Source organism: Fukomys damarensis, unplaced genomic scaffold (assembly GCF_012274545.1).
Source record: "Fukomys damarensis isolate Sample0158 unplaced genomic scaffold, DMR_v1.0_HiC HiC_scaffold_13, whole genome shotgun sequence".
Taxonomy (NCBI): domain Eukaryota; kingdom Metazoa; phylum Chordata; class Mammalia; order Rodentia; family Bathyergidae; genus Fukomys; species Fukomys damarensis.
In genome coordinates, this window is record NW_022900925.1 from 13474264 (window position 1) to 13495402 (window position 21139).

Sequence of the window (21139 nt, forward strand, 5' to 3'; positions counted from 1 at the left end):
TGCTCTCTCTCCGCCACCCTAATCTCCACGCTAGGTTTGGGTACACAGGAAATAAGAGGTAGGGGCTGGGCCAGATTTCCTCAGGGTCTCAGGATAGGTCCCTCAAGCCCAGATGAGGATTGTGCATTGGGCGAGCTTGATGGTCCCATTCCTTTTGCATTTTGAAAACAGGGCAGCTCCAGGATGCTCGTTTAACATCTCCGGTTGTGGCAGTGTGTTTGGGGAGCTGCTTACCGGACTATGGAGAGCAGAAGAGGTGCGCTAGGGAGGCTGAACAGCGCCTTCCTCTGAGCGCTGAGGTCATGCCTCAGACTGGTCTGGGCTGCATGTGGCTAAGTGCATTGCTGCCCTGGCATGGCTGGAGGAGGGGCAGTGGCTAAGTGGTTTCTGAAAAAGGGCAAAAATGATGGGAAAAGCTTTGGGGTCCTCTGGGAATCAGAGCCGTGGCAACGGCAGCTGCTGCCCTTGCTGGAAATGTTTCCTTGAGTGCCAGTGTGTACCCACAGCCCACCCCTGCAGCGTGGACTGCAGCGGGGAGGAGCGGGGACCCTCTCAGAGGTAGGGAAGCCATTCTTCTTCCACATCAGCCCCATTCACTCTTCGAGTAGCAACCACCTTGGAGCTCCTAGGCGCCCACCGGATCTCAGGTGTGCCTGCCTCTAGCCGGTGAGTCCCTTTAGTTGTTTGTTGGCCAGTGCGTATGTTAGCATTTGACCTGCCACTTCCAGCTGTGTAATTATGCAAAGTTTAACTGGGCTCAGAATCTCAGTTATCCCATCTGAAGACCAGGGATAATAATAGTGGTTGTTGCTGTGAGATTGAAGTGGAAAAAAAAATATATTTTTTAGTATAACAGGAGATGGTTATTTGGGTAGAAAAGTCAGAAAAGAAAGTGGATAGACAGCTAACTATGAGGTAGTCAGGGGCTTCAGAGCTGCAAGACCCCTGAAGTGAAACTGAAACTCAAATTGATGTGCACTTAGCTTGCCTAATCATAAGCTATTGGTAAGTGATAGCGGTGGTTGTCGTTATCAACATCTGTTGTATTTGCTCCTGCACAGAGGTGAGCAGGCTGCAGCTGCTGTTGAAGCCAGAGGTTTGTGGCGGAGGGTGTCAGTGCAATGCTTGCTCTGTGAGTGGAGGACTGGGTGGAAGTAGCCCTGGCTTCTCGTTCTGGCTGTCATCTCTTTGTTCTTGGCAGAGCCTCTCTGCTCCTCGCTCCGGCTTCTCCCTTCTGGGGAGATGCTCAAGTCAGATGTGGGGATGAGCGCAGTGGGGCTGGGTCTCGCACCAACATTGTTCTAGCTTCTCTGAAAGTCACAGGCAGCGAGGGGGAGGTGCTCCCCGGAGCCTGTGTGGATGCCTGCTTTGGGCACAGAGGCAGGCAGGAGAACTAAACTCAGCATGTCTCACCTGGGCTGGGGAGAAGGAGGGAAGTCTTTTCCAAGGTGGTTGAGGTGAGGTAGAACCAGGAGGTCAAACCAGGTGTTGGTGGGCAGGGTCAGGTTTTCGGGACCATCCTTTAGTATATCTTGATTAATTTGTGACTCCTCATCGCCATCAGACAACCATGTGTTTGTCTAAAACATGGTAGAAAATTCCCTCCATCACTTAAGTCACTGTGCTGTGACAGGAGCGTCACTGCAGGGCCCATAAGCAGGTCACACCCCAGGCCTGGCAGTGACAGACTGTCCTGTCCCATTTTCCCTCCTATCTCGTAGCAGATGGCTCCTTCAGTACCTATCCTGCCCTCAGTCCTGGAAGAAGCTTGGATTCCCATGGAGAATTATGTGCAGAGTGTGCAGTGCTGATTTGGGGTTTGTTGATTGACTAAAAGGAGGTAACTTGTGAGCTGATACCTGTTTATTGGGCTTGGTTAGAGTGGGACTAATTAGAGAAAGAGGCAAAGAATGTCACTAAAAGATTCATGGAGACTCCCACTAATTCGTGCTCTCTCTTTGGGTGTTAGAGCTGCTTGTCAGGGGTTAGCTTATTCTTGATTTTGTGGCTAGCCTTGCTCAAGGTGGTGGCTGTGGGGACATAGACATTTCAGGGAGATCCAGGTGTGGGATATGGGCCTGGGTCTTATTGATACTCTGTTTTGGAGGTCGTGAGCTCCTTAGGATGCTCGTTTGGAGCAGGGGAGTGATGCAGGTCTGGAGCTTATGCCTGGCCTCAGGGGTGGGAGTGTCTGCTTTGCTCCCTGAATATAATATTTGAGATATTTGAGAGAGTCCTGAGCCTTCCAAGTAGGGAAGCTGGAGATGCTCTGGAGCCAGGTGGCTATGGATCATAGCCAGGCTCTTCCCCCCTGCTATCTGTGTGGCTAGGGGTAAAGAGGTATTCTCTTTGGACATCAGCTTCTACATCCACGAGCTTTTTACCTCTGAAAGATGTTGTGAGAATCGAGTGCGCAGAATGGTATTTGTCTTGTGCAAAGCACATGCTTAAACATGTCCATTCTTATTTTCTTTCATCTCCTATGCTATTTATTTATTTAGAACCCAGAGCCACTGAACTCTCCTGTTCAATGACAGACTCCCTAGACTGTGAACAGATTTTGACAGTAAGCTGTCTTCTGAAGGCACAGTCTAGCGCCTGGTCTTCATGCTTCTGAAATCACTCCTGGCTTCCTGCTCTTCGTGCAACTATGCCTACATTGTTTCTTGGCCTTCAAAGCCTCCAGCCATTAGGTTCTGATCTGCCACCTGTCCTGTAGTCCCTCTGACTTTCTCTTCACCAGCTGCTCCAGAGTACCGCCCTCTCCTCCAGCCTCAGCCCAATCTGCTCCCCTTTCAGGTCTAGCTCATCTATCCCTTCCCCCCCATCCCTCCTTGGTTCCTCTGGCCCAGCCGGAACCTGGTTACAGTGCCTGATGGTATCTGACCCCGCTCTGAGCCCCCACCACCATGCTAGGCTCCTAGAAGGACTCAGCAGATAGGTGCTAAGTGATGCAATGAATGGATGGGGGAGTGGGGCTTTCTGTGGTTGGGAACACTCCCTGCTGCAGGGAGTTCACCTGATGGGTGAATTGGAGACTGACTCAGGCCATCCTGAGAGCAGACTAACAGGGAGAACTGGCAGGGGTGAATGATCAGCTACCTGTTCTGTTCATATCTTGGCCGTGTGCTCTGGGTTTTCATTGCCTAAACTTCCCCTTGAAAATAGGACTTGAGAGGCCTCTTAACTCTCTTAGTGGTTATTTTCCAAAATGCAGTTGCTATTGGAGCATTAATTTCCCTAGCTACAGAAATAAGAACAAAGAGTGAGAATGAAGGTCTATGTGTGATCTCTGTCATCTCTTCCATCAACACCAAAAAAATGTTTAAAAATTTAAAAAATTTTTTTCCCCTTGTCCCTGCTCTCCCTTCACCCCCTCCTCCCCTCCCCATTTCCAAACACTTTAATTCCATTTTTTTCATTTTCTTGTATTTTTTTCTTTTCCCTTATTCCCTTTCCCCTACCCTTCCCACTTTCCCTACACCTTTAGCCCTTTTCTTCCTATTTCACATTGTTAATTATCCCATTACCAAAAAATTTTCTTTTATAAAGATGGGTCAGTCAAGGTTGCTGCCCAGGAGGAGATCGCAGGGCATGGGGGAGAAAAAGCAATGACGATAGAAATTGCTAGATCATGTGGGAGACTGTGCAAAGAAGGCCACGAGGGATGGATGGACAATAAGCTGGGCCACTGTAGAGGAGGGAGGCAGCAAAACTGGGGATTTGGGGGTGCTTTGTGGAGGTGGCTGACCAGTGCTTCATCCCAAAGGGAGGTGGCATCTGAGAGGGGTGGGGTTGAGGCAAGTAGAGAAAGAGGAAAAAGCACCACAGTGGACGCTGCATGGAAGCAAGGGCCCCTTAGATGGGGCAGCCCTGGGACAGAGAGGGTAGTGGTTGGACTTTTGGGGTGTCCTGCTTCACAGGGGTCTTGACAAGAAAAGCAGGTAGGGTTAAGAAGGTACAGTGTTTGAACTAGCTCTGTGACTACCCACAGGCACCATATTGGGTCACGGAGGATCTGCAAGGATGAAGAAATGGGCGAGTATAGACTCAAGGGAGTCTGATCACCCACCCCAAGAGGACTCCAACCTGGACCCCACAGATAGAGATGCCAATTCCAAGACACCTCCAGCCAAGCCCCACGTTTTCTCTGTGAGCAAGAGCCGTACCCGGCTGTTTGGGAAAGGTGACTCGGAGGAGTCATCACCTATGGATTGCTCTTACGAGGAAGGAGAGCCAGTTTCCTGCCCGACCATCACAGTCAGCTCTGTGGTCATCAGTCCAAGGCCTGGGGACAGTCCCACCTGTGCCAGGTAAGACTGCAGTTCCCTCCCTGCCAGAGCTCACTTGCTTTGCTGGTGGAGACACTGCAAGGTAATCCTACTTCTGGGCTGAACGTGCCAGAGCTGGGGCCCTGGGGAGTCTTCTGAGGTGGTCTGGTCTAGCATCTGCACTCAGTAGACTCATGGGATTCATGGTCACTGACCTGGCACATATGGTGATCCCAGCTGCCAGCTGGTCACTAGGTGTCCAAGTCTGAAATGCTCACCAGCCTCAAACACTTAGATGTCAAGCTCCAGGCCAGGAGCTTTTAGACAGAGAGGGCAAATAGCTCCAGGAAGAGCCATCGGCCCTCCAGCCTCCTTGAGGGCACCCTGACTGGTTGACTTCTGGTTCAGTGCGAGGATGCCTTTACATTGAGCAGGGGCCATACAAATTCCTCTTTAGCCCCTCCAGGGGCTCCTGAACACCAGCAGAGAGACAAGTGGGCTGGGTGGAAGAGGAAGCAGTGGTGAGCACATTCTAGATGGTGCTAAAGACAGCATGGGAACAGAATGGAGACACCTGGGCTCACAGCTACGTTGCCTTCCTGGAAGGTTGTCAGATAGAGGGGTGGCCTTGTCGTTCCCTTTTTGATTGTCTTGCATTCCTCATGTTCCCTTGACAAGCTCCTAACGCCTCAGGGCTGAATTGGAGACCAGGGCATGAGGAGAAGGTATTGTCTGGTCCCTAGGCAGCTGTCCCAGGACTCCATCCCTGCCAGCGCTGAGAAGCCGCTCAAGCTCTATGATCGGAGGAGCATCTTTGATGCTGTCGCTCAGAATAACTGCCAGGAGCTGGACAGCCTGCTGCCCTTCCTGCAGAAGAGCAAGAAACGCCTCACGGACACTGAGTTCAAAGGTGCCCACAATGGCTGCCTTTCTGGGAGGGGCCCCTGCCCTGGCTGGGCTCTCACTCTCCTTCTGCCCTTCAGACCCTGAGACAGGGAAGACCTGCCTGCTGAAAGCCATGCTCAACCTGCACAACGGGCAGAATGACACTATCTCTCTGCTCCTGGACGTTGCCCGGCAGACGGACAGCCTGAGGGAGTTTGTCAATGCCAGCTACACAGATAGCTACTATAAGGGTGAGGCGGATGGCAGGGTCAGCCTGACTCTGCCCATGAACATGCCTGGAACCCAAGGGTTCCGGGGTCTGGGGCTTCCTTATTCCACTGAACTTCTTACTCCCTGACCAGCTACTATCAGGGTACTCATCCCTGCTTTCCACATCTACATCTCCTTCCTGGGCTCTGGGGTCCCTGCCTCCTCCCTGCTGGCTTGGTGTTCCCTGTCCCTGGCTGCCTCTGGCCTTTCTGCTACCTTTCCTTGTCCCTGGGTAGTTTTGACTCCTCTCCCCTGAGGTCTGGCATTTTTTGTTGCCAGGAACACCTACTTCTGACTTGGGACCTCCTTGGGCTTCCTAGGGGATCTTGGCCTGGCCTCCTGCGGTGGGAGGGGCAATTTGGGCATCTTCTCTTCAACAGCAGCTGCTGCCAGCCAGGGGCCCCTGCCTGGGTGTTACTGTCTGGGCACCCTGCAGGGCTGTGACCACAAAACCAACAGTGAGCATCCTCCATAGGCCAGACTGCACTGCACATTGCCATTGAGAGGCGGAACATGACGTTGGTGACCCTCCTGGTAGAAAACGGAGCAGATGTCCAGGCTGCAGCCAATGGGGACTTCTTTAAGAAAACCAAAGTGCGACCTGGCTTCTACTTTGGTAGGGAGATCACACGGCAGACATTTGGTATTTTGACTCTTGCTAAGGGGAGGTTTGGGGCAAAGATAGAAGGAGTTGGAGGCCCTGTTGTTCAGGGGCCTCCAGTCTCATTCCAGGGCCTATCATGGCCCTGTGTTTGCTGCAGGTGAGCTGCCCCTCTCCCTGGCTGCATGCACCAACCAGCTGGCCATCGTGAAGTTCTTGCTGCAGAACTCCTGGCAACCGGCAGACATCAGTGCCAGGGACTCAGTGGGCAACACGGTGCTGCACGCCCTGGTGGAGGTGGCTGACAACACAGCTGACAACACTAAGTTTGTGACAAGCATGTACAATGATATTCTCATCCTGGGAGCCAAACTCTACCCTACACTGAAGTTGGAGGAAATCACCAACAAGAAGGGATTCACGCCGCTGGCTCTGGCTGCCAGCAGTGGGAAGATTGGGGTAGGGGAGGAGCTTCGTCCCTGAGCTGGGGGCACCATGCTGTGAGGGTGGTATGGGAGAGGAGAGCAGGTGAGGGATTCATTTCCAAATAAGTAGTCAGAGGAATCATGAGCTGCTGAGCAGAACCTGACAGGGCAGACACAGCCGCTTCTGATTTCCAACTCTGAATGTCACCAAGAAGACCTTGGGTGGTGATGGTGCAGAGACCTGGGGATGGGGTAGGGGAAACTCAGGGTGAAATAGAAAAAGAGGCTTTCTGGTGAGCAAGAATCTTGAGTGACAGGGGGTTTCCCTTAAGGAGATAGTTCCAGGTAGGCCAGGCCCAACCCCAGTCAGAGGCCTGGGGATTATGTCCGGCCATAGAAGGCTGATAGTGATTTTGGGGCTGCTGGGCATTGGACTGGAAAAGGTTTCTCAGTATCAGGACTCTGGAAACTTGTCTTTGCTCATCTATGCCTCTTAAGAACCTGGCTTTATAACCTTAGTTTTATTCCTTGGATTTTCTTTGTTTATTTCCTATTGACTTGGGATTTTTTAGAATGGACCACAGCTGCCCTACAGGGTGGATGCTAGAGTTAGGGACTCAGGTATGTTGGGCCTGTAGCTGTTGGAGTTGGAGGCAGCAGGAAGTGGATCCTGGTGGTCAGGAGTGGGTGGGGGCTTACCTGAAGCTTGAGTAGGGTCTCTGCTTGAACCAGGAAGTAGAGTTGTTCTCTGAGCAGAGCTGGTGGCCTGCATGAAGATGCAGTCTTTGGCTGGGCCCTCACCTGGCCTCTGATGAGCTCTTGCACCATTGCAGGTCTTGGCCTATATTCTGCAGAGGGAGATCCCGGAACCTGAGTGCAGGCACCTGTCCAGAAAGTTCACAGAGTGGGCCTACGGGCCCGTGCACTCCTCACTCTATGACCTGTCCTGCATTGACACTTGTGAGAAGAACTCAGTGTTGGAGGTGATCGCCTACAGCAGCAGCGAGACCCCTGTGAGTGGCCAGAGCTGTCCCCTGCTGGGGAGGGCACCAGGTCTAAACACCCACTCACCCCTACCCTGGCCCTGGTCTGGCTCTGCCTGGTCTCTCACTAGTGGAAACTAATGGCCAGGGGCCCAGATCCTGCAACCTCACCTTCCTCCACATTCACATTGACTGTTTTCTCCAAGGACATAAGCAACAGATAATTATCATTCCATAAAATGGAAACAGTTCAAAGTACATAGAAAAAAAACCCCTCCTTCTATACCATATGAAATATGTGGTTGCATTTTGTTTACATGATTAGGAATTATACTACACATAATGTAGGACAAGTGGTCTTTTCACTTAATGGCATGTCCTGTAGTTTTAGATTAGTATATATGGCTCCATCTCATTTAAGAAAATTGCTACAACATATTCCATAGTAGAGATGAGAAATAAAGGTCCATAGAACACTCACGTGTCTTGAAGTTTTTTGCTACCACAAAGCTGTAGGCCACTTGGCATAGGTCTGAGAATTTTTCGATGAGGGATAACTAGAATTGGAATTGCCAAATCAAAAAGAAGAGTTATTTAATATTTTAATAGCTACTGAATCTGACCATCAGCAGTGGGTGCACAGATGCCTGTACCTCTGCCAGTCTGGACATTATCAATTTTTTAGAAGCTAATTTAAATCCATTAACCCCAAATACTATCTTGCTAATGTCTTAACTCTCATTTTCTGGATTACTGTGAGGCAGAGCATTTTTATATGGTTATTGACCTTTCATATTTCTTTGGTGAATTTCCTATTCTTTGTCTTTTGCCATTTCTCCTGCTGGACTGTTTGTCTCCTTTTGGTTTGTAAATGCTCTCGTTACAGAATGAACGGATCCTTTCTCTATTAGACATATTGCAAATATTTTATTTCCTCCCAGCCTGGCTCTTGCCTTTTTACTTCATTTATGGCATCATTTTACTTACAGAAAGCTTTCACTTTGATAGGGTCAAACTGATTAGCCCTTTTCATACAGAGCTTCTGTGACTGTGAGGAAGGCCTTTTCCACTTCAAGATTAAACACATATCCGTCTATATTTGCTTTTACCTTTTCTGTAGGTATTTTATGTTTGGTGCTTTTACCTAGATTTAATTTTGGATAGATATGAGGAAAGCATTTTACTCAATTATTCTGATTCCCAATGAAAGTCTCAGTGCCATTTATTGAATAGTCAGTGCAGTTTTTCAGATGTCACCTCACTTGTCCCTTCTTTCTAAGGTGACACTCCGAGCCCCTAAAGCCAACTTGGTGGCTGGAGTCTGTGGAATTGGCAAAAAGGAGCTGCCATGGCGTTTTTTTTTTTTGTTTTTTTTTTGTTTTGTTTTGTTTTTTTTAGGTCAGAGATTACTTTTAAGAGATGCAATCAAAATATTCAGTTTATGCTTAAATTAAAAAAAATACAGTAAAAGATACATTGACACGAACCCACCTCAAAAAATCGCCCATCACTTCAACTTCAAACATACGCTTTCATCATTCTTGACACTTTGTGAAGCTGTTCTGGAAGTTCTCTTTCATGAGAGTCTTTTGTTTTTTGTGCTGAGGATTGAACCTGCAAGGCAGGTGGTGCCTCACTGAGCTCAATCCCCCGCCCTCATGAGTGTCTTTATGAAGTGTGATAAGGAGTACAGCGCATGTTGTGGCTGAGTACCATCCAATGGAGAGGCAGGTTTGCAAAAATGTTACAGTGGGTCCTCTTCCACTGTATTCACCAGATCTGGCCCTGCGTGACTCCTGGCTCTTCCCCAAAGTCAAAATGACCGTGAAAAGTGAGTGTTTTGCATTGGTTCAGGACACTGAGGCAGCTGTGACAGCGCAACGAAAGACACTCAGAAAAGAGGACATTCACGAAAGAGGACATTTAGAACTGCTTCAGCAAGCGGTGAGAGTGACAGGATACGTGTGTTCAAAGTGAGGGTGACTGATGGTGATGTGTCTTTTACTGTAACAAATTTAAAAATTAAACACTCACTTTGTGTAGGAAAAGTCAAAGGAGAGCGAAGCTTGACCTGTCCAGCCCCATTGACCCCCACCTGGACTGTAGGCTCAATCTAGCTTCTGACTCAGAGTCCCAGATACAAGGATTCCTGGAGTGGTGGTCTGGATAGTCCCAAAGGACTGAGGGGTTTGAAATGGAGACGAGAAGGCTCTGGGCCTCTACTGACACCTGCATATCTCCAAAGGCTCTTGGGGTCAAGAGTATGGGCTTGTCCTGGGACCACTGATGAAAAGTAGGGCAAACCAACTTTATTCCAAAGAATAGGTGTTCTCTGCAGGTAGGTATTCTTCATAGGCTTCTTGAAGGACTGGGGAGCTTCCTGTCTCCACAGAGATTTAAGGTTTGGCTGGGGCTTGGACTTGATGGCCAGAGAGAGGATAGGATGAGCTGATTTTGGCTCATCTGTCCTAGGAACACTTGAACCTTAACAAAGTCTTTATATGTGAGATTTTCCCTCAGAACCTATTTATAATGACAATACCTGGATATCGTCAGTACTACAGTAAGGCTGCCCAGTTCCCCCCATATATCATGCATATGTAATTGCCACCCCAGCCTGACTCAGGGCTAAAAATGTGACCCAGAGGCTCCTTCCTGCGTCACACCCAAAGCAGACTCCAGGCTGGCTGTACTTTAGCCAGCTTCTTCCTGTTACGAAGGGAACGATAAGGATGAAGGCTTTTGGGAATGAGTTATTAGAGATGCTGGGAATAGAATGTTGGGCAATGCTATAGGCCCTTAAGAGAGCATTTAGGGCTTGTTCAATTTTACCTCTATCCCCTGTACCCATGCAACAAACCCAAGAGGATGGGTCACTCAGTGAACCGCACACAACTGGGACCACCCCAAGGCCCTGTCTGCCTCTTGCTTGTTCAGACCTCTGGTGATACTCAGCTGCTTGGCAGGCTGAGGTGTGGTCCTGCCAGGCCTGTGCAGGCGACATGACTGTAAGGAGCAGCAGGTGCTGGTGTGGGGTTATAGGGCAGCCCCTGGCAAAAGAGTGAGCTTGCTTCTCTTTGCTCCTTCAGAATCGCCACGACATGCTCCTAGTGGAGCCTTTGAACCGACTTCTACAGGACAAGTGGGACAGATTCGTCAAGCGCATCTTCTACTTCAACTTCTTCATCTACTGCTTGTACATGATCATCTTCACCACGGCCGCCTACTACAGGCCGGTGGATGGCTTGGTATGGCTAGAGACTCAGGGCTTGGCAGGCAGGATGAGGGGTACGGAGTGTGGATGTTTCCATAAGATCCCCAGGCTCAGGCCCAGGTGCTGCCCTGGGCTTCTTTCTGGCTTCCTGGAGGGATGGAGGGGTTGTTCAGAACTCTTTATTTCCCTAGGCTCAGAATTCTCTCTTTCAAGTCATCCGGTGGATCCAACTCCTTTCCTAATTCTGGCCTTTCTTCTTTAGCATTGTGGTCCAGGGAGGCTGAGTATGTGATTCCTCAGGTCCCTGCTTTCAGGAGCGAGTGCACTCAGAAAGAATGCAGGAATTAGGGCCCAGGAAGCAGCTTGCTCCTGGGCTGGATGCCTACAGGGTCATGGCATGGCATAAGACCCTGCCTAGTTGCTCTGTTTTGTTCACTCACCTGCTCATTTTCCTGGACCTACACTTTTGAGTGCTTCTTCTGTGCCAGGCCCTGGGCCCTCCATAAAACTGGCTTAAGATAAGAGTTTTCTTTCCACGTAGAGCGATGGGCTCCATGGCGTTTCTGAATTGAGTCCTCTTGTTAAGTACACAGGGAACTTCATCTGCTGCCTTTCTTTTGAGGGTACCTTGCTGGTAGTTTCCCCTCAACCCCCTTTATTTGTATTGGGGATTGAAGCAGGGGCCTTAACACTGAGCTACATGCCCAACCTTTTAATTTTTAATTAATTAATTAATTAATTAATAGTTTTGAGACAGGATCTTGTTTAGTCGCTAAGTTGCTTAGGCAGGGTTTGAACTTGTGATCCTTCTGCCTTAGCCTCTCAGAGTGCTGGGATTACTGGTTTGTGCCACCATGCTCAGTTTGGTTTGAAAACTCAATTTCCCTAGGTAGGGATTTCTATTGGCATGTGGAGGCTGGCACTCTGGGGGAATTAGGTCCTCCTTTCATGTGTCCTCGTAATTATGTTGTTGCCTTTGTGTGTGTCTCTCTCGGAGGAGTGTGTGTGCCTCTGAGGCCGGGCTGGGTCCTAATCATAGGGCTTGGCACCAGGCGAATGTTGAATGAGTGAACGAATGAATGAGTGCAATCACCAACTTCTCTGCATCTCACAGCCTCCCTATAGGCTGAAGAACACAGTTGAAGATTATTTCCGAGTCACTGGAGAGATTCTGTCTGTAGCAGGAGGCGTCTACTTTTTTTTCCGAGGGGTAAGCATTCCTTCCCGCGCCGTGCGTTTCCATTATCACCGAAACAAAAGCTACAGAGTCACCCACATTTACCTATCAGAAACATAATGGCCCCATTTGAGTCTGGGAGAGATATACAGGGGAAGCTGAGAGTGCTTCAGCGTTCCCAGCTGGGGCTGGGGAAACTTCCCAGAGTGTCCCATGAGCCCGGAGCAGTCAAGCCTGAAGTTAACCAGGACTCTCTCCTGCGATCCTCTCACCATGTTATTATTTAGTTACAAGCCCAGAGCAGAACCCTCTTAAATGATAGGATCATGACTGGTAGTTTATTAGTTTAATTCATCCAACAGCCCATTAAAACTCGGAACAATGAAGGTAATCTACAGGTAAAAATGGAACTATTTTATTTTAACTGGAAGCATCCGCGTGTGTCCTTTGGGGATTCTTCTTATCTAGCACTGGTCTTTTCTTTGAAAGTGGGAAGGCCATTTGGAATTTTACATTACCTTCCTTGCAAAAACAAAACCTAGAATGAACACGTGTTTTATGATTTCTAGTTTCAGCTTCTTTAAAGAGAAGTGAGAACTTAGATGCACACAAAGCACTCTGGATGCAGAATTTGAGATCATTATGATTTTTAACCTCCAAATTTTGAGGGGATAAGTTTCTCTTTCTCTCTCTCTCTCTCTCTCTCTCTCTCTCTCTCTCTCTCTCTCTCTCTCTTTCTCTCTCTCTCTCTCTCTCTCTCTCTCTCTCTCTCTCTCTCTCTCTCTTTCTCTCTCTCTCTGTCACTCACTGTTATAGAGTCTTTTACAAATCGTTGGATTTGGTCTTCATAGAAGCATCATAGTTTGCATTATAATAAAGTAAAGCCACAAGGCAAGCAGAGGATTAATCTATGGGTGTGGTCAGAAATACCTGGGTGCCTGGAGGGGACTTCCTAGTGCCAATGGTTAATCTGCTGAGTTCGTTCAGTGGAGCCTGAATAAAAGAATTTTATTGTACTGATTATTTACAGAAAATAAAAAAACATTAATTAGAAGAAAAACATTTCCCAATCCCATCATTAAATTACAGCATTTGATGACATTTTTGTGAATATTTTTGTTTTCTTCTTGAATTTACTTTTGGGTAAAGTTGAATTTACTTCTGGGTATAGTTGTAATTCTGCCCAATATTGAAAAAAAATCTCTTATCACGTGACACCACCTCATTATCCACACTGTTCCACTGTTGATAATCTTCATGTTAACACATCCTCATGTTCCATCATGCTAACATTTAGGAGGTACCCTTGGTGCTCACCATTTAACCACATGTAACATTTCCTGGGAACTTGCTGTGTTTACCTGTAGGTTCAATATTTCCTGCAGAGGCGGCCATCCATGAAGACCTTGTTTGTGGACAGCTACAGTGAGATACTTTTGTAAGTGTCACTTTGACTCTACTGTCTCTTTTAGCTTGGCTGCATTGACAGTTTGGACTGGATAATTCTCAGTTGTATGGGGGAGAGTCTGGCTTGCGCATTGTGAAATATTTAGCCACATCACTGTTCTCTACCCACTAGGTACTTGTAGCTCTCCTCCCATGCTCCAATCAAAAATGTTTGTAGAAATTGCCAAAGCCTCCCCACTTGGTGTGAGGGAAGTGGGTGTCCCCTCTTGCATATGCTGGACTCGTTCCGAGTTAAGAACCATCTAATAGATAGATATATAAAAGTCAAGAGAAAGAACTAAAAGGATGGAAAATATCTAAGGAAGGAGAACTTGAGAGAATGAAGAGGGTTGGACAAGAAGCTCCCGTGTTTGGTTATAAGCTTTTTTGTACTCTAAATTTCTACCTATGTGTGTGAATAGCTCTGATAAAATCAAAATGTTACATGTATGTATAGAGTACTTTTTCCTGGGCTAGCTATATGCCATATAGTCCTCTTGCATGATACTGGGCACAGATAGGGAACCACAGGTCCCAGTCACCCTACCATCACAAGGGGAAACAGTTGACACTATAGAGTTCAGTAGGTTGAGTGTTCAATGGATTTTTGACTTACAATATTTTTAATTTATGATGGGTTCTTCAGGATGTGTCCCCATCCCCATAAATTAAGGGACACCTGCACTATATATTTGTGCCTTAGACATAAGATTTTGTACTCCAACCAGTTTTTGACCCTTGAGAGCAGCCCAGCCTGAGCTCCTACTGTGGCCTGAAGTCTGTCTTCAGACACAAGCAGACCCGGGCCTTTCGTTCATGGTCTTGCCAGGCCTTTCGTTTGCCCACAGAGCTTCCTCTCCCCACCCCAGCTTCGCACAGTCGCTGTTCATGCTGGTATCCGTGGTACTGTACTTCAGCCACCGCAAGGAATATGTGGCTTCCATGGTGTTCTCCCTGGCCATAGGCTGGACCAACATGCTGTACTACACCCGCGGCTTCCAGCAGATGGGCATCTATGCCGTCATGATCGAAAAGGTGGGTGCTTCACAGAGCCCTGTTGGACCCATGGGTGGGAGACATATCCTACAGACTGTCTAGCCTCTCCCTATCATGTGGGGAGGCAAAATTTAGCTTCCAGTCCATTCCTTAAGAATCAAGCGATCTGGGCTTGAGCCATATGCGGGGATCCCCTGAAGCTAATTCTCTGCATCCCTGACCCCTCTCTCCTGACCAGATCAAAGACCACAGGGAGAGGTGTAGATCAGTCCTTCATGACACCTGAGCTGAGAACCGTCACATCTATCATTGCTGCGCATTCCCTCCTTTGACACCAGGCTGATGCAGTCTCAGCCCCTCCTTTGCTCCCCACCCGCAGGGCATAGAAGTGTCTGGAATAAACCTGCTTTCTCCTGCAGATGATCCTGAGAGACCTGTGTCGATTCATGTTTGTCTACCTCGTGTTTTTGTTTGGATTTTCCACAGGTAAGGGGCATGGCTGGGGCTGGTAAGAGGGCAAGGCTCCTGCTCACCCTGACCACTGGAGGACTTTGCCCAAGGCTGGGTGGGGCAGATGGATGCATGCCTGCAGGTGATGAGCGAATGGACAAAGAACAGACTAAAATGAACCCAAGAACTAGGAAATGGGATTCGTAAAATATTTTCCATGATTTTTAAGATGGAAAATGGTGCTTTCCTGCAGTAGACCTGCATTTTGGCTCATTTTGCTCTCCTTTAAAACATTTTGACATTTTTTCTGACTTACAGGAAATTTTCAAGACTAATACAAATAACTTCCATTCTCCTTACCCAGAATCCCCAATTTTGCTTCATTTTAAAATAACTTTTTTTGGTACCGGCGATTGAACTTGGGTCCTTGTGCTTGCAAGGCAGGTGGCAGAACCACTGAGCTAAATACCCGGCCCTAATATAACTTTTTCTCCCTTATGCAAAATTGCACATGCATGTACACACATGCACACACACACACACACAACTCACACTTTATAAAATTACTCCTGGGGAGTGAGTTACCTTTTACCACTAAATGCTTCAGTGTATAGTTCCTAAATATAAGAACATTTCCTTACACAAATACAGTGTAATCAAAATCAAGAAAGTAACATTGTTGCTTACTATTAGCTAATCTACATTCCAATTCCTAATTTCACCAGTCATCCTAACAATGTTCTTTTATGGAAAATAAACAGCCTGGACCACGAACTCTATCTCTGGTTTCCTTTCACTTTGAACAGGTATCTAATTATTCCTTGTCTTTCTGATTTTAGTATTTCTGAGTAAAGCCAGATGTTTTGTCCAGCGTCTCTTGTCTGTTAGAAGTGTCTGATGTGTCCTCTGGTTAGATTCGAGAATTTTTGGGCCAGAATATCAAGGAAGTGATGCATGTCTCCAACAGTGCATTGTGTTTGGAGTTGCATGATTGTTGCCCCGCTTCTGCTGAAGTGAATTTGATTACTTGTTTTTGGTGAATGTGCCAGATTTTCTGTTGTAACTACTTTCCCGTTGTCCCTGACAAGTGATTTGGGAAAAGATAGTTTGAGATTATGTAAGTATCCTATTTTCCATCAGACTTCCACCCAGTAGTTTGAACTTCCGTTGATTATTCTAACCTAAATCACACAAATTTGTTTGGGCTTGCCACCAAGGTGATATTGCTTATATCGCCTATTGATATTGCCTACCTCGGTGATATTGCTTATCACCGAGCAGCAATATTCAAACTCTATCGTTCCTTCTATATTTATTCACCGAAGTTTTTGTCTCTTGTACATTAAAAGAGCCTCATAGAACAGCCTCTTGGATTTTCTTTTTCTTCATGGAGTCTCACTTTGTTTACTGAGTTATAATTCTTACTATCATTTAATTTTGATGCTTAAGTTATCTGAGGTTTAGTCATTGGGAACCCCTCCAGGATGGCTCCTGTGCCCTTTTCACACGTCTACATCATTTTCTTTCTTTCTTTTTTTGGATGTGACTCTGCTTTGATCCTCATCTAAGTCCTACAGGTACAAAGTTTGCTTGGTGGTATCCTTCGGCCTTCCCACCCTGCACTTTGGGATTTATGTCTGGAGGGATGGGCAACGGTGACGAAGTGGGACCAGATAGGAGTGGGCTGTGATGCCTGGGCCTGAAGTTCCTGCATATCAGTCACCACAGGAAAGGATTAGGCCAGAGGGTTAGTGGATATGGACATGCAGTAGCCATGCTGCACAGCTGGTACAGAAGCTCTCGGCCACCGGACTTACTGCAGGGAAGGCAGTAAGAGGCCATTCTGCTCTGAGCTGCTTGATACCCATGATTCTCGAGGGGACCTCTCAGGGACACAGACAGCGTGTGTGGCTGACAAGGTGGGTGTGAAGCCTGGGCTGACATGTAAGGTTAAGAAGGCTGTACACAAAGGTGTATTGACACTGTACACATACATTGTATATTTATGCTACATATTTTGCTAGTGTATAATGATGAAGGTATTTTTAAAACTAAGCAGTACATTTTGACAATTTTTCAATAGTTTGGAGGAAGGGCTGCTTTAAAAAACATCACACAGAGCGCTATGTGGCTGAGCAGCATCCCTGCTGCAGAGCCATCCTGGGGCAGAAGGGGTATATGTCAGGGGACCTGGGGTCTTGGCTTCCATCTAGTTGCACCCTCTCTTTCCATGGCCCCTAGCGGTAGTGACACTGATTGAGGATGGGAAGAATGACTCCTTGTCGACCGAGTTACACCGGTGGCGGGGACCTAGTTGCAGGACAACCAGCAACTCCTACAACAGCTTGTACTCCACGTGTCTGGAGCTGTTCAAGTTCACCATCGGCATGGGAGACCTGGAGTTCACTGAGAACTACGACTTCAAGGCCGTCTTCATCATCCTGTTACTGGCCTATGTGATTCTCACTTATATTCTCCTGCTCAACATGCTCATCGCTCTCATGGGGGAGACCGTCAATAAGATTGCACAGGAGAGCAAGAACATCTGGAAACTGCAGGTGAGTGGGCCAGTGGGGTGTACAGCTTGGAGGGCATTGATGCTCTGTCTTCTACGTCACCCAGCTGAGCTCATGAGCCCTACAGGACTTGGGGAAGGGACAGAAAGTTCAACCAGGCTGGGACTGGGCAGAAGCATCTCCCTCAGTGGGCTCCTTTCCCAGCATTGTTCCCTGTTGAGCACGGTCTGCAAAGAGTCAGATCAGCTTAGCTGGTGTTCATAGATGCTGTGTTTGGCTGTGGGCTGGACAGTCCTGAAGAGAAGGAAGCAGAGGGCTCAGCCCATGTGATATCCACTGCAGAGAACCCTGGTCTCTGGTGAGCAGCAGATATCAGACTTGGGGGTACATGTAACAGAAGATGAGATCCTGAGAACTCTCTTTCTGAGCCACATGGTCCCCACCTGCCTCCCTGACTCCTATAATGAAAGTGTCACTCTTATTAAGCGGCACTTTCCCATAAGTACTCCAATTCCATATTGTTACTCTGTTACTAACCCATGTTTGGATGAAAGCATCGAGACAGAGTAACATCAGGTGTCAGTGTTACAGGACACCCAGCTGGGAGCTAGAAGAGCCAGGACGCAGACTGGGCAGTCTTATTCCTGAGTCCCTGCTCCTACATACCACCTTATATCATCCCTTTGTGAGCATCCAGACAGATCTGGGCTCCATGGGCTGAGCTCCCTTTGTGGAGTGTGCACCTGCCAGCATAGTATAGAAGACCCTGGTGGTCCAGTGTGGAGGCTTCAGGGGCTGAGAGACACCTTGGCGAGGCTGATCCTGGAAGCAAGCACCAGGAGCCAGGTGGCCCCTGGAAGAGCCCTCTGCCCCTCTGCTCTATGCGTTCTTCCTCAGAGAGCCATTACTATCCTGGACACGGAGAAGAGCTTCCTGAAGTGCATGAGAAAGGCCTTCCGCTCAGGCAAGCTGCTGCAGGTGGGGTACACCCCCGATGGCAAGGATGACTTCCGATGGTGCTTCAGGTAAGGCTTGGACAAGGGTCAGGTCTTGAAGCACTTGGGGACTCAGCTGTGGGTAGGGGGCACCCTTCTGGAGCCAGTTGTGGGTACAGAGATTGTCTCAGGACCTTTTGAAGCCAGCCATAAGCTTGGGGGACTCCGCTAAGGCAGTCGTAGGAACAAGAGCCAACCTAAGGCTCAGCTCTGGGGATAGGAGACCCACCTTAGTCCCAAAGGGTAGGACCCAGACAAAAATATTGGACAACTTGCCATGTCCAGAAGGGACCACTTAGTGAGCTGGGTCAGAGCCAGGAATCCAATACTTAGAGTCCCTGCTCCACATGGTGCAGTCAGGTAGAGGTGGTGTCCAAAAAGCAGGTCTTATCTACCTTCCCCACCAGCTAGGTGGTCTCCATCTGGATCTATGGGCTTTCCAGTCTGGAAGTTGGATGTGGCCCTTTGGTGCCCAGCTCCATGACCCTCTGTTCCCTCATCTGCAGGGTGGATGAGGTGAACTGGACTACCTGGAACACTAACGTTGGCATCATCAACGAGGACCCAGGCAATTGTGAGGGTGTCAAGCGCACACTGAGCTTCTCCCTGAGGTCAGGCCGAGGTGAGGGGGAAGGGCCGGGTTGTGGCACAGAGGGGGCTCTTTGGCTAGTGGTCGGATATTGGGCAGGTGGGTCTCTCACTTCTTGCGGGCCTTCCTCACCTCCTTCTTCCACAGGACCTGGGTTCTGTAACAGCCCCAAATGCCAGCCATCCACACACACTCATGTGCAAACACTCTTGTGTGCCCTTACATGTGCCCATGCAGCTGAGCATTTAGCATGGCACTGCAGGGCAGCTGGGCCAGCACCCCTGGTACAGGCACTGTCCTTGCTGCCTAGAGGAAGCAGCTCAGACCACATCGAACCCCTGGAATGCCAGCTTGGGAAGGCGACCCTGCTTCCTCAGCCCTATTCCCCTTGTCCCAAGTGAGCAGTACTAGCCATTTACATTGCACCTTCACTGTGATATTAATAAAGACGCTGACCTAGTCGCAGGGATACACACAATAATGTTAATGGGAATAGGACTGGGAAACAGTAGACATCCCTTTATTTCACTGTTATGTTAAGGATTATTTCTTGAGGATTGTACATCTCTACGCAGCTTTGTAACAGTAGAAACTCCAGTAATGAATAGCCAGATAATTCTGACAAAAAGCTCTTTCCGCACAATATGTATGAGAGGAGGGGTGAGGGAGTGCAAGAGGGAAAGGCCCTGGAAGGAAAGTAGTCAGTAGAGGAGCTGGGGGAGTGTGTGGAAGGGGTCTTGGCATCAGAACTGTGGGGAATAGCACTGGGAATCTCATTTCCCTTCCTTTAAGGGCTCTGGACCTGGGGCTAGACTAAACAGTCCCTGAGGCTTAATGTCCCCACCACCCAACCAGCCATTAGATGGTATCCTGATGAGCACCTGGTCTGTCCTCCCATGGAACCTCCTGCATCTGTATCCAGGTTCTGCAAGGGACCCTCTTTCAGCGTGGTTTCTGGGGTTAGGGGACAGGACAGTGCTAATAATGGTACCATCAGCCTACAAGGTCTGGAGAATTCAAATGGAATAATCACAAGGGACCAGCTTCCGGCATTCCTGATGCCTTTGAGATGTGGCCAGGGTTGGATACCAGCAGAGGGTACTGGATCCTAGTTCTAGGCTAGGAGGTCTGTGTTTACGCTGGTTTTCTGGATAGATTGGATCCAAGGGAGGCAACCAGAGAACTTGGCTGACCAGGGCTCCGGCAAAGGGAAGAGCACACACACCTTGCCCTCTAGGCTCCGAGGTGGTCAGAGCGGGGAGGTAACTGTGGGGTGACAACAGAGTCTTCCTCGGGAGCTCCCTGGGATTTCAGGACAGATCTGAGGACCTCATTTGAGGTCTAGTGTCACCATGGTTCTCTTGGCGTCATTCCCTGATGGGGCTTGGACTCCAAATCCTAATTTTTTGACTGGTGTTCATCGTCATAGAGCTGACCCACTGTGGGGCCACTCATGAGGCAGGACGTAGGGTTGCTTGTGTGATCATCTCCTCACTTTCCCACTTGGGGAGGGAGGAAATGGAGGCTGAGAAAGGTGAGCAGTGGAGTCTCATGAAGTATAAGCAAGTCAGGGTTGCACAGAGGAAGAGGAGTTAAGGGTGTTACATGAGTGGAGGAGTTTCCTTGATCAGCTGAGGAAAGAGGAACTTGTACCAACCCAGGAGCCCTAGAAAATTCATTCCCGGGTCTCTTTTTATCTGGAGACTTGTGAGGCCAAGAAGTAAACATTCGTTTCTTGGTTTTGCTTCATTCAATGTAGTGCTGATGGTTCGCTCTTCAGTTTCAGGGAGAAACTGGAAGAACTTTGCCCTCGTTCCCCTTTTAAGGGATGCAAGTACTCGAGATAGGCACTCTACCCAGCCTGAGGAAGTTCATCTGAAGCATTTTTCAGGGTCTCTTAAGCCAGAGGATGCCGAGGCCTTTAAGGATTCCGTGGCTCCAGGGGAGAAGTGAGGGGCCCCATGTGGGGTACTCTCCATGCTGGACCTTTGAATGCTCGACTACCATTGGGAAGCTGTTCAGAGAACACCAGTGCCCTGTCTGCAGCCTGACCTGATCTGTGCCAGCCTAGGCACAGCCCTAAGTCTGTACTGGACATGCCATGGGAAGTGTGTTTGGGTCCATGCGAAGAGATCGGCATCCAACCATCACTGTCCCCAGGTGAATCGTCAAACAGAAAATGATCCGCCTTTCTACTTTTTACTGACTTCATTAAACAGTGTGAATGGTAAATCTCTGTTGGATATACATTAGGCCCTTGTTTTCTTTTTCTTTTTTGTTTTCTTTCCTTTTTGTTTTGATACTGGGGATTGATCTCAGAG

At 48.4% G+C, this 21139-nt stretch overlaps 1 protein-coding gene across 3 annotated transcripts; it reads left to right on the forward strand.

Annotated features, from left to right (window-relative positions):
* The first annotated feature begins 388 nt into the window (after nucleotides 1-388).
* On the forward strand, nucleotides 389-21139 carry Trpv1 (transient receptor potential cation channel subfamily V member 1). 3 transcript variants are annotated; one of them, XM_010611382.2, is made up of 16 exons: nucleotides 389-666; nucleotides 3995-4313; nucleotides 5015-5181; nucleotides 5255-5407; nucleotides 5902-6042; nucleotides 6188-6486; nucleotides 7286-7465; nucleotides 10525-10683; nucleotides 11764-11859; nucleotides 13194-13264; nucleotides 14142-14307; nucleotides 14688-14754; nucleotides 16960-17276; nucleotides 18132-18259; nucleotides 18736-18851; nucleotides 20599-21139. In XM_010611382.2, the coding sequence occupies exons 2-16, from the start codon at nucleotides 4027-4029 to the stop codon at nucleotides 20769-20771; spliced, it is 2520 nt and encodes an 839-aa protein (XP_010609684.1). In that variant the 5' UTR covers nucleotides 389-666; nucleotides 3995-4026; the 3' UTR covers nucleotides 20772-21139. The 3 variants fall into 3 exon arrangements, with proteins under 3 accessions (XP_010609684.1, XP_033618739.1, XP_033618738.1); XM_033762848.1 differs by lacking the exon at nucleotides 389-666 and adding an exon at nucleotides 964-1005; XM_033762847.1 differs by lacking the exon at nucleotides 389-666 and adding an exon at nucleotides 1583-1840.